The 14,263-nt window shown below is 43.3% G+C and overlaps 1 protein-coding gene across 2 annotated transcripts; it reads left to right on the forward strand.

Annotated features, from left to right (window-relative positions):
- Positions 1 to 402: 402 nt before the first annotated feature.
- txndc16 (thioredoxin domain containing 16) lies at positions 403 to 14,263 on the forward strand. Of its 2 annotated transcripts, XM_086111573.1 has the most exons (20): positions 403 to 781; positions 1,422 to 1,614; positions 1,698 to 1,780; positions 1,907 to 1,980; positions 2,246 to 2,320; positions 2,570 to 2,691; positions 3,221 to 3,311; positions 3,376 to 3,523; positions 3,635 to 3,804; positions 3,895 to 3,955; positions 4,838 to 4,973; positions 5,052 to 5,198; positions 6,281 to 6,340; positions 6,455 to 6,659; positions 7,841 to 7,977; positions 8,116 to 8,200; positions 9,083 to 9,224; positions 10,210 to 10,397; positions 12,173 to 12,363; positions 13,476 to 14,263. In XM_086111573.1, exons 2-20 carry the CDS (start codon positions 1,458 to 1,460, stop codon positions 13,679 to 13,681), a joined length of 2,478 nt encoding a protein of 825 aa, XP_085967699.1. In that variant the 5' UTR covers positions 403 to 781; positions 1,422 to 1,457; the 3' UTR covers positions 13,682 to 14,263. The 2 variants fall into 2 exon arrangements, with proteins under 2 accessions (XP_085967699.1, XP_085967708.1); XM_086111582.1 differs by lacking the exons at positions 403 to 781; positions 1,422 to 1,614; positions 1,698 to 1,780; positions 1,907 to 1,980 and having other exon boundaries at positions 2,251 to 2,324.

Here is a 14,263-nt window from a genome sequence, read left to right on the forward strand (position 1 = left end):
GAGCGTGGACCCGAGCCTCCACAATTTGCTTATTGCATTGGTCTATGATGACGTGACCTGACAGACTGCCCTCCTTTTATCTGCGGCGATTGGCCAGTCTTCCTAAACCTTTCGACGACCCGATTGGTTTAGGAAAAACATGTGGTTATATGAGCCAAACAGTTAATGGTGCTACAGGAGAAAAAACCTGCATAATAAAATCCAATGAAAGTGGTGCAACACGTTTGTACAATTTCAAACACCGACTCATATTAATATATTATATTAGATATTTATTTTTCTCAATTTGTTTATTTTGTGCATTTTTTCAGGTTTTGTACGTGCATATATGGGCACTTAAATAATATTATTTTGAAAAGTACTCAGGGAAGTTATTAATAACATGTGTAACTTGTATTCGTGTCCCATATTCAAAACAACAATGTTTGAGTTTACTTTCACAATGCGCTTCCCGATGAACAATAATGCAGCATATCAAACTAGCTTTTCCACGGATTTATGGTTTAACGCTTTTTCAGACTGTCTTCCTGGTCTCAAATGAAAAACAACAAAAACAAAAGAGAACCCGTTGGAACTAAGCGGTAGCTAGCACACCATGCTAATACTGTACACTGGTCACTCGTTCTTGTTTTAACCCGAGGCACAATTTTGGCACGGTTCATCCTGTTTTACACCACGAGGAATGAGGTCGCCGACGTCGCGATGCTTTCGGCATTACATGATTCACATTAACTGAGGGTTATTGCTATTTTTTCCACTCTGAAAAATAAAAGTTTTTCAGGTAGGCTATCCACCAGCTTCCTTTGTCATCATACTATCGAATCATTTTACATTTTGCACTTTTACATGATACGGATTAACATTACTCTTTATTTATATGTATGTATATATTATATTTATATGTTTTTACATTTTTGTTCTTTTATCATTTACATTTTTCACCCATCTTGACCTTTCCCTTTCTGACCTTCTTTCTGATAACCTTTTTTATTTCTGCCTTCCTTCCCCTACACCTGCTATTTATTCATACATCCTTCTTTGCGTCCTTCCTTCTTGCCTTCCTTCCTTCCTTGCTAGGTTCCTTCCTGCGTTCCTTTCTGCCTTCATTCATCCTTCGTTCCCATCTTCCTGTCTTCCCTTGGACACACTTCATTTAACGCCCTCCTCCTTTTGCTGAAAACTACTTTTCTGTCTTCTATCCTTTGGCACCTGCCCAAAGCTGCTTTGGAAACCATTTTCTTTTTTATACCCACTAATCAAAAGCTGCTTTGGTAACCATTTTCTTTTTTATACCCACTAATCAATCACTCAATAAAAACGCCCAGTAAATATATGTAGTATACAGTAAATAGCGGTACAATTTAAGTAACAATTCAAACGCCAAACACTAGTACAGTACTCTCAAATCTTTTTCCCTTCAGTTTTTCCTGCGGAGGCCAAGTCAGCCTTGCTTGTCCATGATGTGGCTGCGTGTGACTTTCTTGCTGCTGTGCACAAGTGACGGATGCACAGACACGTTCAATGCATCAGGACTGCTGCTCGAATTTACGGCTGTGGACTTTGATGACAAAATCAATTCTGGGAAGATGGTCTTCATCTATTTTGAGAGTCAAGGTATTGCGGTGCCGCACTGACCACTTCGCTTGCTCCCGACTGCCGAGAATGAATCATTTCTTCCTGTTCTCCTCTGTCGTCAGTCTCCCAAACCGTCTCTCTCTTCTTGGGGGAATTGAAAAAGTCTGCAGATGTTCTGAAAGATTATGGAGTACTCGTGGGCAAGGTAATACGTAATGTCATGAGTCTTAACGATCAAGGATGAGTTTAAATAGTTCATTGTTGATATCTAAAAGGGCTACCAATATGACATTATCGATTGATTATTATTATCATTATTATTATTTTGTAGATCAACTGCAAAAAGGAGAGGGTTCCCTCATACTGCACGAAAGAAATGGTGCAGCAGACTGCTTTTCTTTTCAGGTATGTGGAGTGTAAGTATAATACCCAGTACGTAGTTTAGACTTGTAAAGTCTGACTAGTTACTCCTAAAATAGCCTAAGTCTGTCTTTCCGGGTATAAAGTTGTCCCATTGAATGGCATAAAGATTGAGAGAGAGCCACAGGTAGGTTAGCAAACATATTTGTTGACAAGCAAGCTTGTTCACCACTGGTTGCAGTCAACGAGGTCGTAAATCAAATTTTGTGTTTGTTTGTTGTTGTTGAACTCCAAATATCTGTTTTTGAAGGGATGGCAAGGAGTTCTTGAGCTTTGATTTGGACACCGTGTTTGACGTCAACTCCATTGTCTCTGAAGTCTTGTTGTAAGTAAGCAAACAGTCCCTCAGGCTAATCACAAGTACGTATTCAAAAATGTTTCATTGCTGTTGTCTTTGTTGGAGTGCTTTATTTGTTCAGCCTGATTACTCTTTTTCCTCTTTGTTGATCATCATCCCTAACACCCTTGTTGTTGTTGTTTCAGTTGTGATGAAAATCAGTTTGATATATTTATCGATGAACATTCAACTGCATGTTCGTAAAACCAAACGCAGTCTCTCATGTTCCCCCTTCAGCGCCATTTTGCGTGACGAGGTCAAGTACGTGCATTCGGACGCCGACCTCTTGGTCATGGAGAAGTCCGTCAGAGGAAAGAAGGACATCGTGCTGGCTTATGTCAGCAGTCTTGGCACACAAGGTACGGACGTCGCTGATCAAACGTACACGGCGCTGTAGCGGTTCACATTGCTGACTTCATACGCTACATTGCCGCGTACATGAGAGCGCCACTGCCTACGTTCGTCTCAAGACACCCCCCCCCCCCCCCCCCCAGCCCTCAGTGACTGGGATGTGTAATAATAATAATAATACATTTTGGTGGTCCAGTGGTTCGCACATTCTGGCTCTGACCTCCCTGTGTGGAGTTTGCATGTTCTCCTGGGCCTGCGTGGGTTTTCTCCGGGTACTCCGGTTTCCTCTCACATTCCAAAAACATGTATGGCAGGCTGATTGAACGCTCCAAATTGTCCCTTGTGTAAGTTTTTGACTCCTCTAGAGGGCACTCTTGGTTTAAATCTGCATTGGCATTTTAATACATTTCCATTGCACTAACCTTTATATTTAAACCAAGAGCACCATCTAAAGGTGTCAAAAAGTATCACAGGTGCTTCATGAAGCTTCGTTTTTCCCATCATTACCAGTAAGCTGTTGCGTCTGTGTTACTTTAGAACACAGATCCGTCATGGAGACGGCTTATGTGTACGGATCAAAACACCAGTTCATCCTCATAACTGGAGGCCCTGTCTTGAAGCACTTGGGGTATGTTTGTCTTCTCATCCGATCTCGTTGCCAAGGAAATGAATTTAAAGGCTTTTCCTTTCAGCGTTCACAGATCCTCTCCGTTGTCTCGCGTGTGGTTCCTCCACTGCGCGGCCCCCAACTCCGAGCGCTGCCCGTTGACACCGATGAGGACGCCGCTGTCCACGCTCAGCCTGCACGCCTTCCTGCAACTGATGGAGGCGCCGCTGTTGGTAACCAGGCTCCTTTGCTTTCTTACAAACGGCAAAGGGAAAGCAACACATCGTTTACAGCGCCGCGATTCATTTTGTGCGCTTTTCTGCTCCGTCGTTCCGTGTCGCCAGTCGGAAGTATACAAAGACCCCGCCGCTGTTCCGAGCCCACTCTTCCCCTACCGCCAGACCCCCCAGGTCTTTCTGTTCTCGCATTCCGAAACAGAGCGACTGGATCGCGACACGGCCGAGGCGCTGGCCTGGAGGCTCCGGGGCGTTGCCCTGATGACGCTCGTGCACAGGTAAGATACAAGGTAAATCAACAAGTCGTCTTGCACGTTCTTTTCTGGTCATCAGACCATCGGAATGGATTCGATCTTTGTGTTATCAAGGAAGAGCCCTGCGGTGAAAACGCCGGTTGAATATAACGCTGCTTACAGGCTGCCGGATGAGGTTTGGTGATGATTTACAATATTTCCGTAAACAGCGGTGCCTTGATTACGAGTGAGGCGATTTACAAAGAAATCATTTGGGTGATTTATTAATTTTGTTTTCCCATGAATTCGTGAGCAAAAATTGGAGATATGCACGCTGAATGGCGGCAGTGAACTCAACTCATTTCAACCCCCTTTATAACAAGCGAGCTCTGCATGGCCACTCCCGGTTGAAGTTTGTTGTCAAACTAAGCATACCAAGGAAAACAAAGAGAATTACACGTACCGGTAATTTAGCCAGTCAGTCTAATGCAAATGCAAAACCCCACAAACGGGCTAAATTTGCACCGCTACTGCGGTGCCAGAGCCCTTTGAGCAAGGGATTTTCGAACACAAACTGGGCAGCAACACAAGTAGACAGCCAATATTAAAACACTTACAAGCATGTATTCTTTATCCTCTGCGAAAAAGTGACCGATATTAACGCATCTTTCTCATTCAGTTGTGAAGCGTGTATATCTGTATTTCACTGCCCCCAGGTGGCAAAGGTGCGCACATCAGAAGGAGGAGAATAATGCCCATTTCATTGCAGCAAAAAAAAAAAAAAAAAAAAGTCACAGAAACTGTTTGCTCTTTATATTCTCTTTAATTATGTCACTACTGTATAAAGTACAATATTGTCCAATTTGTTTCACTAAAATGATTACAAACATTTTATTGAGGTTTTTTTTCCTCAGGAGGCTGGAACAGATTATTGGTATTTCAATCGGTATTTCAATTCATTTCAAATACGTTTTTCAAGTTACGACCATGGTCACCCAACGATTTAAACTCGTCTCTCAAGGCCCCGCCGTGTTTTCAGTTTTGTTGATTTTGTCGCCTGTGTCAACCTTACTTCTAGGGGCCTGAGGTCAGGTATTTGACCTTAGACAACCCGGACGAGCTCCTGGAGCTCTTCCTTCATCGTGAGGGAGATGAAATGCAAAGTGAGGAGTTGGAAGGGGAAGAGTGTAATATTGAGGACGACGTGTCGAATGGTAAAGTTGAGAAATTGAGAACGAATGCCCCAGGAGCCATGGAAGGATGATGAGTACGCTTTCATTTTTGTTCTCCAGGGGAATTGGAAGACGAAATTGTGGCATCCGTCTATGTGAATCGAGGCCACATGGTGCACACGGACTCCATTACCCAACTGACGTCAGACGACTTCCCCGATGCAGTAGCTCAAAGCGGCCTCACGGTGGTGGTCTTCTACCTCAAATGTATGTCGCTCTCTTATGCTTTCGTCCTTGAACGTTTCACTATGTGTGACGTCATAGAAGGAACTCTTTTTTTTTTTTCCTGTCAAGAAGAGTGACAAAAACACACAGTAGGATGAGAAAGAGGCCGCCACTAGCTTTGTTTCTGTGATGTACCTTTTCCATCGAATTCATCTCGTCCTGTAAACCTGTAACGTTGGGCAGATGGGTTGAGCGTCGTGACGCGGACACAACAAAATCAAATATGACAAGAACTTTGTTGATGGGAAGTACTGCACATGACAGAAGGAAAAAATGTGGCGTGGTATGGGTAAAGGAGTAAAGAACATCAATCATTTTTACCATTGGTCTCTTGATCTTGAGACTTAAACAAATGAATCCTGGGACACGCAATCGCAAAGGTGGCCCTCGGTTATTTAGTTATTTATTTGTTTTGTCGCTTATATTAACAGTTGAACCCTGGCGGGAGGGTACAGTATGGAGTCAACTGAGTGACATTGTAGTTACGTAAGATTGTTAATGGCACACACAGCAAATCTAATGGCGAACGAAAACGTTTGCATTGTCCTGTCGAGACATGAAAACAAGAACGGGCCACAAAGTCACAACGGCACCTGAAATGTTGTTCTCATAGGGAATTTAACCAAGGGTGGAATGTGGCCTCTTAAGTATCAGTTAAAACATTTCACACATTTGAAATTGCCCTGAAAAAAAGAACCACAAAGACGAAAGTGTCAGAAAATGTTCAAGACTTATAATCTAAAATTGTGTCACTTGCGACATGGCAGTCAAATGTCATGAAGAGTAACTTAATTTGACCCTATAGATGTGTTACGATTTGAAAGCGATTTGATTGTTTTTGTTTTTTTAAGGCAACAGGCAGATTACCCTTGATTGGTCACCAGTCAGTCACAAACAAACAAGCATTCACATTCAAATGCGCACTTCCAGCTTTCGTAACAAGAGACAATATTTTCCTGTTCAGGCGTTTCATAACTTGAAAATTTCGTATGAAGAGACTTTCTTAAGTAGAGGTACCACTGCATGTCCATTTTATTCACTGTAGTTTCTAATGCTACCACCAGGGGACGCTGTTTCAATGGCCTTCCTCAGCTTGTTTACAGAAGTGGCCCAGAGGCTTGCAGGTAATCACTACTTGCTGACAGTATGCCATTTTATTTTTAAACTCTCTTCTACGTAAATGGGAGTGGACTTATCGACTCATGTCGACGCTTTTTTTTTTATTGCCGCATTTCCAGATGCTGGCGTCGTTGACGTTCACCTGAGCGCAGTGGATTGCGGCGAATGGACCGACCTCTGCGCTGCTCGGCCAGTCGGCTCCCGCCCCATCTCGTTCCAGCCAATCACTGCCTTTCCAAGTGTCCTGCTACTCCGCCCTCACGAGCCCATTCAGGTGTACCGAGGAATGTTGGGATGTGAGCCACTGCTTCGCTTTATTTTACTGTGAGATTCTACTCTTTGACCTTTCTTCGTTTGTATGCTGAATGAAAGGGGATGGTGAAAAGACAGTTTGAAATTTCATCGACTTTGCCTTTGGGGAAAAATATGGGACACCCCTGCTCTCATGTCACGTTTGACAAACTTCGATGAAAGCTCTGAAAATAGAGTTTAAATGTTGCTGAAATGATTCCAAGTTTATTATTCATCCTCTGGAAAACGATGAATATTACAGCATCGGATTTAGTAGTTTTTTTCCCTTTTGTCAGCATTATGTTGAGAGGGAAGAAATTTCATCTGTGCTGTATGTTACACATACAGTACATTTGACAATAAAGTTGAATCCAATCCAATAACTGTCGTTTACTGCCTCCTAGTGGCCAAGGCAGGTACAGCAACGGGAACTGCACAACGAATTGGACTGCAGCATAAATTCATGATGCGCAAACTGTTTCATTCTTAGCAGGAAGGAGACACGCCGTTTGCTTTCATCGACCACCTCAAAAAGATTTTGCGGTCTGGACCTGGTTCCCGAGCCTTGAGTTTGGCACGTGTGCTCGGAAGCCCATAAAAATATGATCAACATTAAAAACTTCACGTTAGCGGATGTCATTCGCAGATGAAGCAAAAATTATCACGTTCTCGGGAGCTTTTGATGGGATGAAGAAAAGTGGAGGGAAAAACAACATCTCAAAGGAATGTTAGTCTTGGCCACTATTGCAGCTGTGATAAAGCCCCACGCAGGAGGAGACTCCACAAAATGCGTGTGCGTGATGAGGACCATGAAAGATATCTTCACCACCCCAAATAAACACACGCAGGAAAGACATTCTGAGCTGAGCTGTGTGTAAACATGCAAAAACGGACAAGTGGGGTGGGTGGGCGGGGGGTTGGTTTGAGAGAAAACACCGGTGTCCACACGGGGGGTCGTACCCGCTCACTTCCTGCACTATGCTATCAATACGGGTCCATCTTGAGCTTTTTTTTTAAATTGTCTTTGCCAAGGGATGTCATTTGAGAAAAGCGATGACGTTTTTCAGGCCCCGAGAAATGTCATCTTGTCAATTTGTGTTATGGAAACGGTGAGGCCCAAAGTACCGGTAATCAACCTTTCACAGGCTCCAAATCCTTGACGCCCCCCCACCCCCATCCCCTTTGTGTCTGTGTGTGCATTGTCCTTCATCCAGGAGCCGTCCGGCCTCTCCCCAGGTTCTGTCGACTCAGCAGGAAGTGACATCATTTCTTCACGGGACGCCTCATCCTGAGCTAGCGGGCTACATCCCTGACAAAATAGTCGGACTGTTTGGGATGCGGACACTTTCGGGTAATAGATGAATTGCGTACGCCGTCGGATCCATTTTGGAAAATTCAGTTCTAAAAGTCTGACTGAAATGTGAGAGAGCGAAAGATGGGTTGATGAGTTTGTGTGAAGCGATGGCCGTTTCTGCGGTTTTGTTGGCAGATGTGTCCGTTTTTAATGAAGCGGCAAAGTCGTTGCGAGGGAGGGTGCTGAGTGCCCTGCTGACAGACGTGCTGGCACAGGAATGGTAGGCACTGAGAAGTATTCCTCCTTACCAAGGTTGTCGCTGACCATTAAATTCCGCTGCCTCTTTTTCTTTGAGTACGCCGCCATCACATAGACATCGACAAGAAAATAGTCAGTGTACGGGAACAACAATTTAAAAGTCCTCTTCAAAATACCTCAAAGGTCTGTGGAAAGTGCTGGCACCAAAAGTGAGCGCCAAGTGTGAATATTTTTTGAAGCCACCAAGAGTTATTTTCCGGCACCTTCCTTAACTCAGCCGGACATTGAGTTCACCAGAGGTCACTAGTTTGCCATTTCCACGCCCCCACGATGACATCACAGAGCTGGTGGACGTTCGACATCTTGCGCTTTTCTATCTAAGGCTTCTTCAAAGCAAGGCAATGGTCGTCGCCGGGCCACGACACGATCTGAACGAAATCCATTTGTCTTGGGCTCATCAAACCATAAGTTGTGGTTGCAGTAATCCGTCTCCGTTGTGTGATTGTCTTCAAAATCTGTTCAGCAACTTTAGAAGAGTCTTCCTTACGGAATGACACCCATCTGACCTCGACAGCAATGGTGGCGGCATTCATATGTCTGGACCTGCGAGACCGTAGAACACTAGTCACGTGACACCGGGGGGGGGGGGGGGGGAATGGCTAATTGGCCCCAATTAGGACATTTTCACTTCGGGGTATACTCACTTTTGTTGCCAGAAATTCAGACAGTGTAACTGATGGTTGAGGTATTTTGAGGAAACTGTGAATTTACATTGTTAGATAAGCTCTACTTTATTTTATATTTGTAAAGTTGTTTAAGCAGTCAGTATCTCAGAAAATGGGTGGAGTCACTTTTGTGAAATACTGTATATTTTGTGTGTGTGCTCTCCAAATGTGCTTTTTAGGGCTGCCGACCTCTCTGTCAGCCTCCCTGCAGTTTTAGTGTTTCCGTCTTGGAAGCGACACGCCCCGCCCTCCGCGTTGTCACAGTTCACCTCTGCAGATGAGTTGGTTTCCCACGTTGATGCGGCGCTGCTACATCCTTTGGTAAGTTTAAGTTCCAACGTTGTGCTCATATCTTTATGAAGAACGTTTGAAGCTCTTTGGGAGTGATGGGCTCATATTAAACCATAGCCTCGCTATGATAGTACCTCATCAGGGCCTTAACTCACTCAATCGCAGCCATTTTCACTGGATTTTGACTGATCTTGCACGGCCCACAGAATATTTGGTTCTAATGCTATATAAACATGGGGCCTACCAAAATAAAGTTTGGACTCTCTTCTTTCAGCAGAAAAAAAAATTCAAATTTTTTCCATTACAAAATGGCTAAGTTTCATAAAAATGGCGATTCCTGGGCAAAAAACTGAGAAAAAGAGCTTTTTGTAAAAGCATGCATTTCAAGCACGTGAGGCACCACTGCCACCTGCTGGTCACTTTTTTACATGATTTACAATGCAAACGGCTTATTCTCATTCACAGATTGCATCAGACCCTCCTCTCTGACACAAAAAAAAAAGACTTAGACGTACAAGTACGTCCTTGGTAGGCGTGGCCTAATTTTAAAAAGACATACAAGTACGTCTTGTAGAATTAAAGAGTTAATAGTAAATCTGGTATCAAGCTCCCTTTTTTTTTTTTTGTTGGCACGGCACCCGATATTGCAGCTATTGTAGCCCCTTTCACACCGTCAGCAAAATCTTTTCGCTGCTCTGATGAAGTGGCAATATTCCGCTTGTGGTCAGTTTGTCACAAAGGCAGGATGCCACCTGTGAAAAGCCGTCGTTTGCAATGTCAGGATCGGTGTCCGCGAGATATAAAATACACAGAACATTTGTTGCAGAAGAGACATGTGCAGCATTGCAACTTTTTGGAAGCGAGTTAGTTGCGCTATGAGCTCCAAGCCACAGATACAAACACCATTTGTGGAAACACGGTTATGACGACATGAATCATTTCATTGAATTTTTCATTTGTTTGTCCCGCATTCACGTGACAGTTTTTTTTCCCCCCCCTTCTGTTGTATCGTCAGCCTGAACTGACAGTGGAAAACCTGCCGTCCTTCCTCAGCCTGGGAAAAGCTCTTCTCCTGTTGTTTGTTGGAGAAGAGGAGGACGAGCTCGGGCTGAGGCAGAACACGCTGCTGCTGGAGGAGATGAAAAGGCTGCTGGAATCGGGAGGCGAGAGGATGGAGCCCTACTTGACCTGCTGGATCCACCTGTATGCCGTATTTACACCAAACATTCTGGATTATTTATTGACCGACACTTTGCTAATTGTGTTTGTTAGTGTGCGTGCCTATTGGACCTTAATCTTTAAAATTTTCATCCGAACCCCTGCTAATATTTTTTTTACGCATAACTAAACCTTTAAAATAAAAAAATAAAAATAGCAGGCCCTCCAAATAGCAGCATCGCGTCCAACATTCAAATTTGCCGTCTACGGAGCAGGCTGAAGTGTTGATCGAAATCCAGGCAGAGGTTTCATTCAATTTTAAGTTATTGCAAACGACTTTAACATGATGTAGAATTTGAAAATTAGCGGCTTGGAGAATGGATGGATGGACACTGTCCTTCAACATAAGAAAATAAAAACGACTTAAATACTTTTTGAATTAAAATGCTTCGCGCATAAATACGATGTTGTACCAATAGAAATGTTTTGAAACCATCCATCCATCCATTTTCCGATCCTCTTTATCCTCACAAGGGTGGCGGGGGTTGCTGCAGCCTATCTCAGCCGTCTTCGGGCAGTAGGCGGAGGACACCCTGAACCGGTTGCCAGCCAATCGCAGGACACACAGAGACCAACAACCATCCACGCTCACACTCACACCTCAGGACAATTTAGAGCGTTCAGTTACCCTACCAAGCATGTTTTTTTTGGAATGTGGGAGGAAACCGGACTACCCGGAGAAAACCCACGCATGCACAGGGAGAACATGCAAACTCCACACAGGGAGGAGGCCAGAGCCTGGGATCGAACACACGACCTCTGCACTGTGAGGCTGATGTGCTAACTGCTCGGCCACCGGGCCGCCATTTCAAAACCAATCGTTCTGAAAGATGAGAATTAAATGCATTGAAACTAAAAGTTAAATGCAACTGAACTGTACTTAGGACGGGATTCTTTTGCGTACCACTTGAAGGACTGCTACACTCTAACCCTCCTATTACCTTTGGGGCCAATTAGACCCCATTCAATGTTTATTATGCCAAAAAAAATAGTTGCCTTTTTTTTTTTGCGCTCTATATTTCATGACTTTTCCTCATTTGATGGGGCAACCGATTAAGCATCAAATGTCCCAATAATCCCACATTGTGGTCTCTGTAGACTGCAATGTGCATGCTTTCTCATGTGGAAATCTCCTCTGGGAAAAGGTTTACTTTTCTAACTTAACATTAGCCCCCTCGGAGGACTTGGTCTCTGTTCATTTCGACTACGGCTGAATTTATGGCTTGTTATTACCAAGGTGACAAATATGGTGTCTGCCCGCGACCTTAATTGCTGGATTAGCACAGCCAGTGTAGTGTCCTCCGTGTGGCGATATTTTTCGTAGGGTTTTGGTGAAGTCCGATGAAGGAAATATGTGTTTCCTTTCAAGGTGTCTTTAGTTCTCGAGGTGTCTTCCTTTAGTTTGAACGAGAGAAAAAAGGAGAAACTCATTGTGTCAAAAAATAATAGCGGCCATGTCATTAGACCGTGACGATATTTAATTTTTCCATTGTTGCATCCAGTAAATTAGAACATTGTTGAACAGTTCATTCAATTCAGTAGTTCACTTTAAAAAAAATCGAACGTCATATTATTCAGATTCATTCAACACAGGAAAAATACTTTTTAGTCTGCCAACTCCTATTGAACGGCTCCTTTATGAAACAAACTAAAAGTGGTGACAACAATACTTCCCACTTGGAGAGAGATTACTAAAAAGCGAGTCAGGCACAAAATTCGTCTTTTGTTGTTGCTTTGAATCCAACACATTTCTATTGCAGTGGTCACACTCCAGCTGGTATGTCAGTCCTGGGCTCCTATCTGGGTTCTCTGCCCCCCCTTCCTGCACTGATTCTCACTCATTTGCCCTCTGGACGTGAAGTTTATGAGTACCCACCCAACACACCCATCACAGCCCAGTCTGTCTTGCAGTGGCTGCAAAGAGTGGAGGATGCCAAAGAATCTCCTGCAGGTAAGGATCCCGACGTCCCAAACGATGCGAGACAATCCATTCCGCAAGGAGAAGATTCTCGAAGCGAAAGTGCATTTTAAAAGCTTGTTGAAGGAAAAGATGTCATGCTGAGTTTGCTATTACAACCAAATACAGCATTCAATGAACTTACACCACATGATTCTATTGCTGTTTCGCATTTTCACATATGGTCACTCATTCATACAGTTTCTTTCAATCAATCGTTATCCACAGAAGATGTATTACGCTTGTGAAATACATTATTGTTGACACTTTCTCCAGTTTGAAAAGACCTCTCTGAAGTTACAGGACAGGTGCTTTAGAAGTGGGGTTTAAACCTAAAGACACGATGATTATGTCCTTTTCAGTTTTGAACAAATACATTTATTTACATTTGTATTCAACATAAGGAAATTCATACTTTATCTATCTATCTATCTATCTATCTATCCATCCATCTATCTCGCCAGCCATCCAGCTAGCCACCTAGCTGTGGTAGCTTTCTCTCTAGCTAGCCAGCTTGCTTTCTATCTAGCCTAGCTAGCTAGCTGCCATGGTTGTCTCAATAGGAAATATATCTAATAATGTATACACAGCAAAACATTATCCTCCTAATGTGTACTATTATAATGATAATAGATGGTATTTTGCAAGTCAAAATCTCTCTCATTACCATCTCAAGACAAATAGAATTCAGAAAAGCTGACCTCATTTAGCTCCTTTGCATGTTGCAATGTTTCGGAAATGTTTTTCAGAGCCATTAAAGTAAAACCGTAGTTGTGCCTGCTGTGAGTTTGAGCTCAGCTCTTAAGGGCAACGTGGGGTAATGTGTTGTTAATAGCGTAATGAACATAATGTGTGGCAACGCATTCCTTGTATCGTGCTCCCCGCCGTACTATCCAGTTTCGTATTACTTAGAAAGCCATGTGGATGTTGTTCTCTGGCACTTTTAAACTTTCTCATTTCCATTACATTCTCCAAGGGCTACCATTTGGAATAGAAATGCAAACTCAGGACTGTCTATTTTGAATATGATTTTGGCTTACTGTGGCACCAATTTTTGAATGATCTCCTACTTTAGATTCAATTGAGTCATTGGTCTCGGTTTATAGGCATGTTGGGGAATGATGACTGGCCTCCCTCTGTCGAGTTGTATGACTTTCTGAAAATCATGGATGAGGAGGAGCCCGGCTTTGCCAAGCAGCGCGTTCCTCAAGAGGACGACGACGGAGAAGAGGAGGTGGATGAGGCAGAGTCGACCACGGAGGAAGCAACGGCAGATTCCTCTTACCGCACACCGCATCACTCAGAATTATGACAAATGATTTTTTGAATCGTAACATGGGTCATTTGGTAGTGCAGTGGCTGCCACACAATTGGACCGCGGTCGAATTGCACTGAAGTTAGCAATCGAAGGTGCACCCAGTCTCTCCACCCTAAGTCTGATTGTCTATTGTACTTAAAAGTTAAATACCACTGAACTGTACTTAACAAATATGTTTTACTGGATTAAAAAAAAAACAAGCTAATGAAACATAATGCACAGTTTGTACATATTATATTTGCTTTCAAAACTTAGCTTGTAGCAGACGCGTGCACATTTTCAGCATGACGTCTCTGATCCACTGGTGAAAGGACACTTTGATCCTCTCCTCTTTCATCTAGAACTGCTTCAGACAACAAAGTGTATGCAGAAAATACGTGAAGATTGCATGACTGTCTGTGTCCTATGTGTTGTGTTGTGTTATTTTTGTTATTTTGACTTCAAAATGGCGCCGCGAGAGTGGCTGCCTTTCCAGCAGCTCCTATATTTTGTTGTTCTACTTCTTCCTTTCATAACTTTGCTGCTGTGAAATGGGAATTTCTCCTATGCGAGACTAATAAAGGTTTTCTTATCTTA

This window comes from Hippocampus guttulatus, chromosome 1, assembly GCF_054856545.1.
Source record: "Hippocampus guttulatus isolate MCC_2025c chromosome 1, RoL_Hgut_1.0, whole genome shotgun sequence".
NCBI classification, from domain to species: Eukaryota; Metazoa; Chordata; class Actinopteri; order Syngnathiformes; family Syngnathidae; genus Hippocampus; species Hippocampus guttulatus.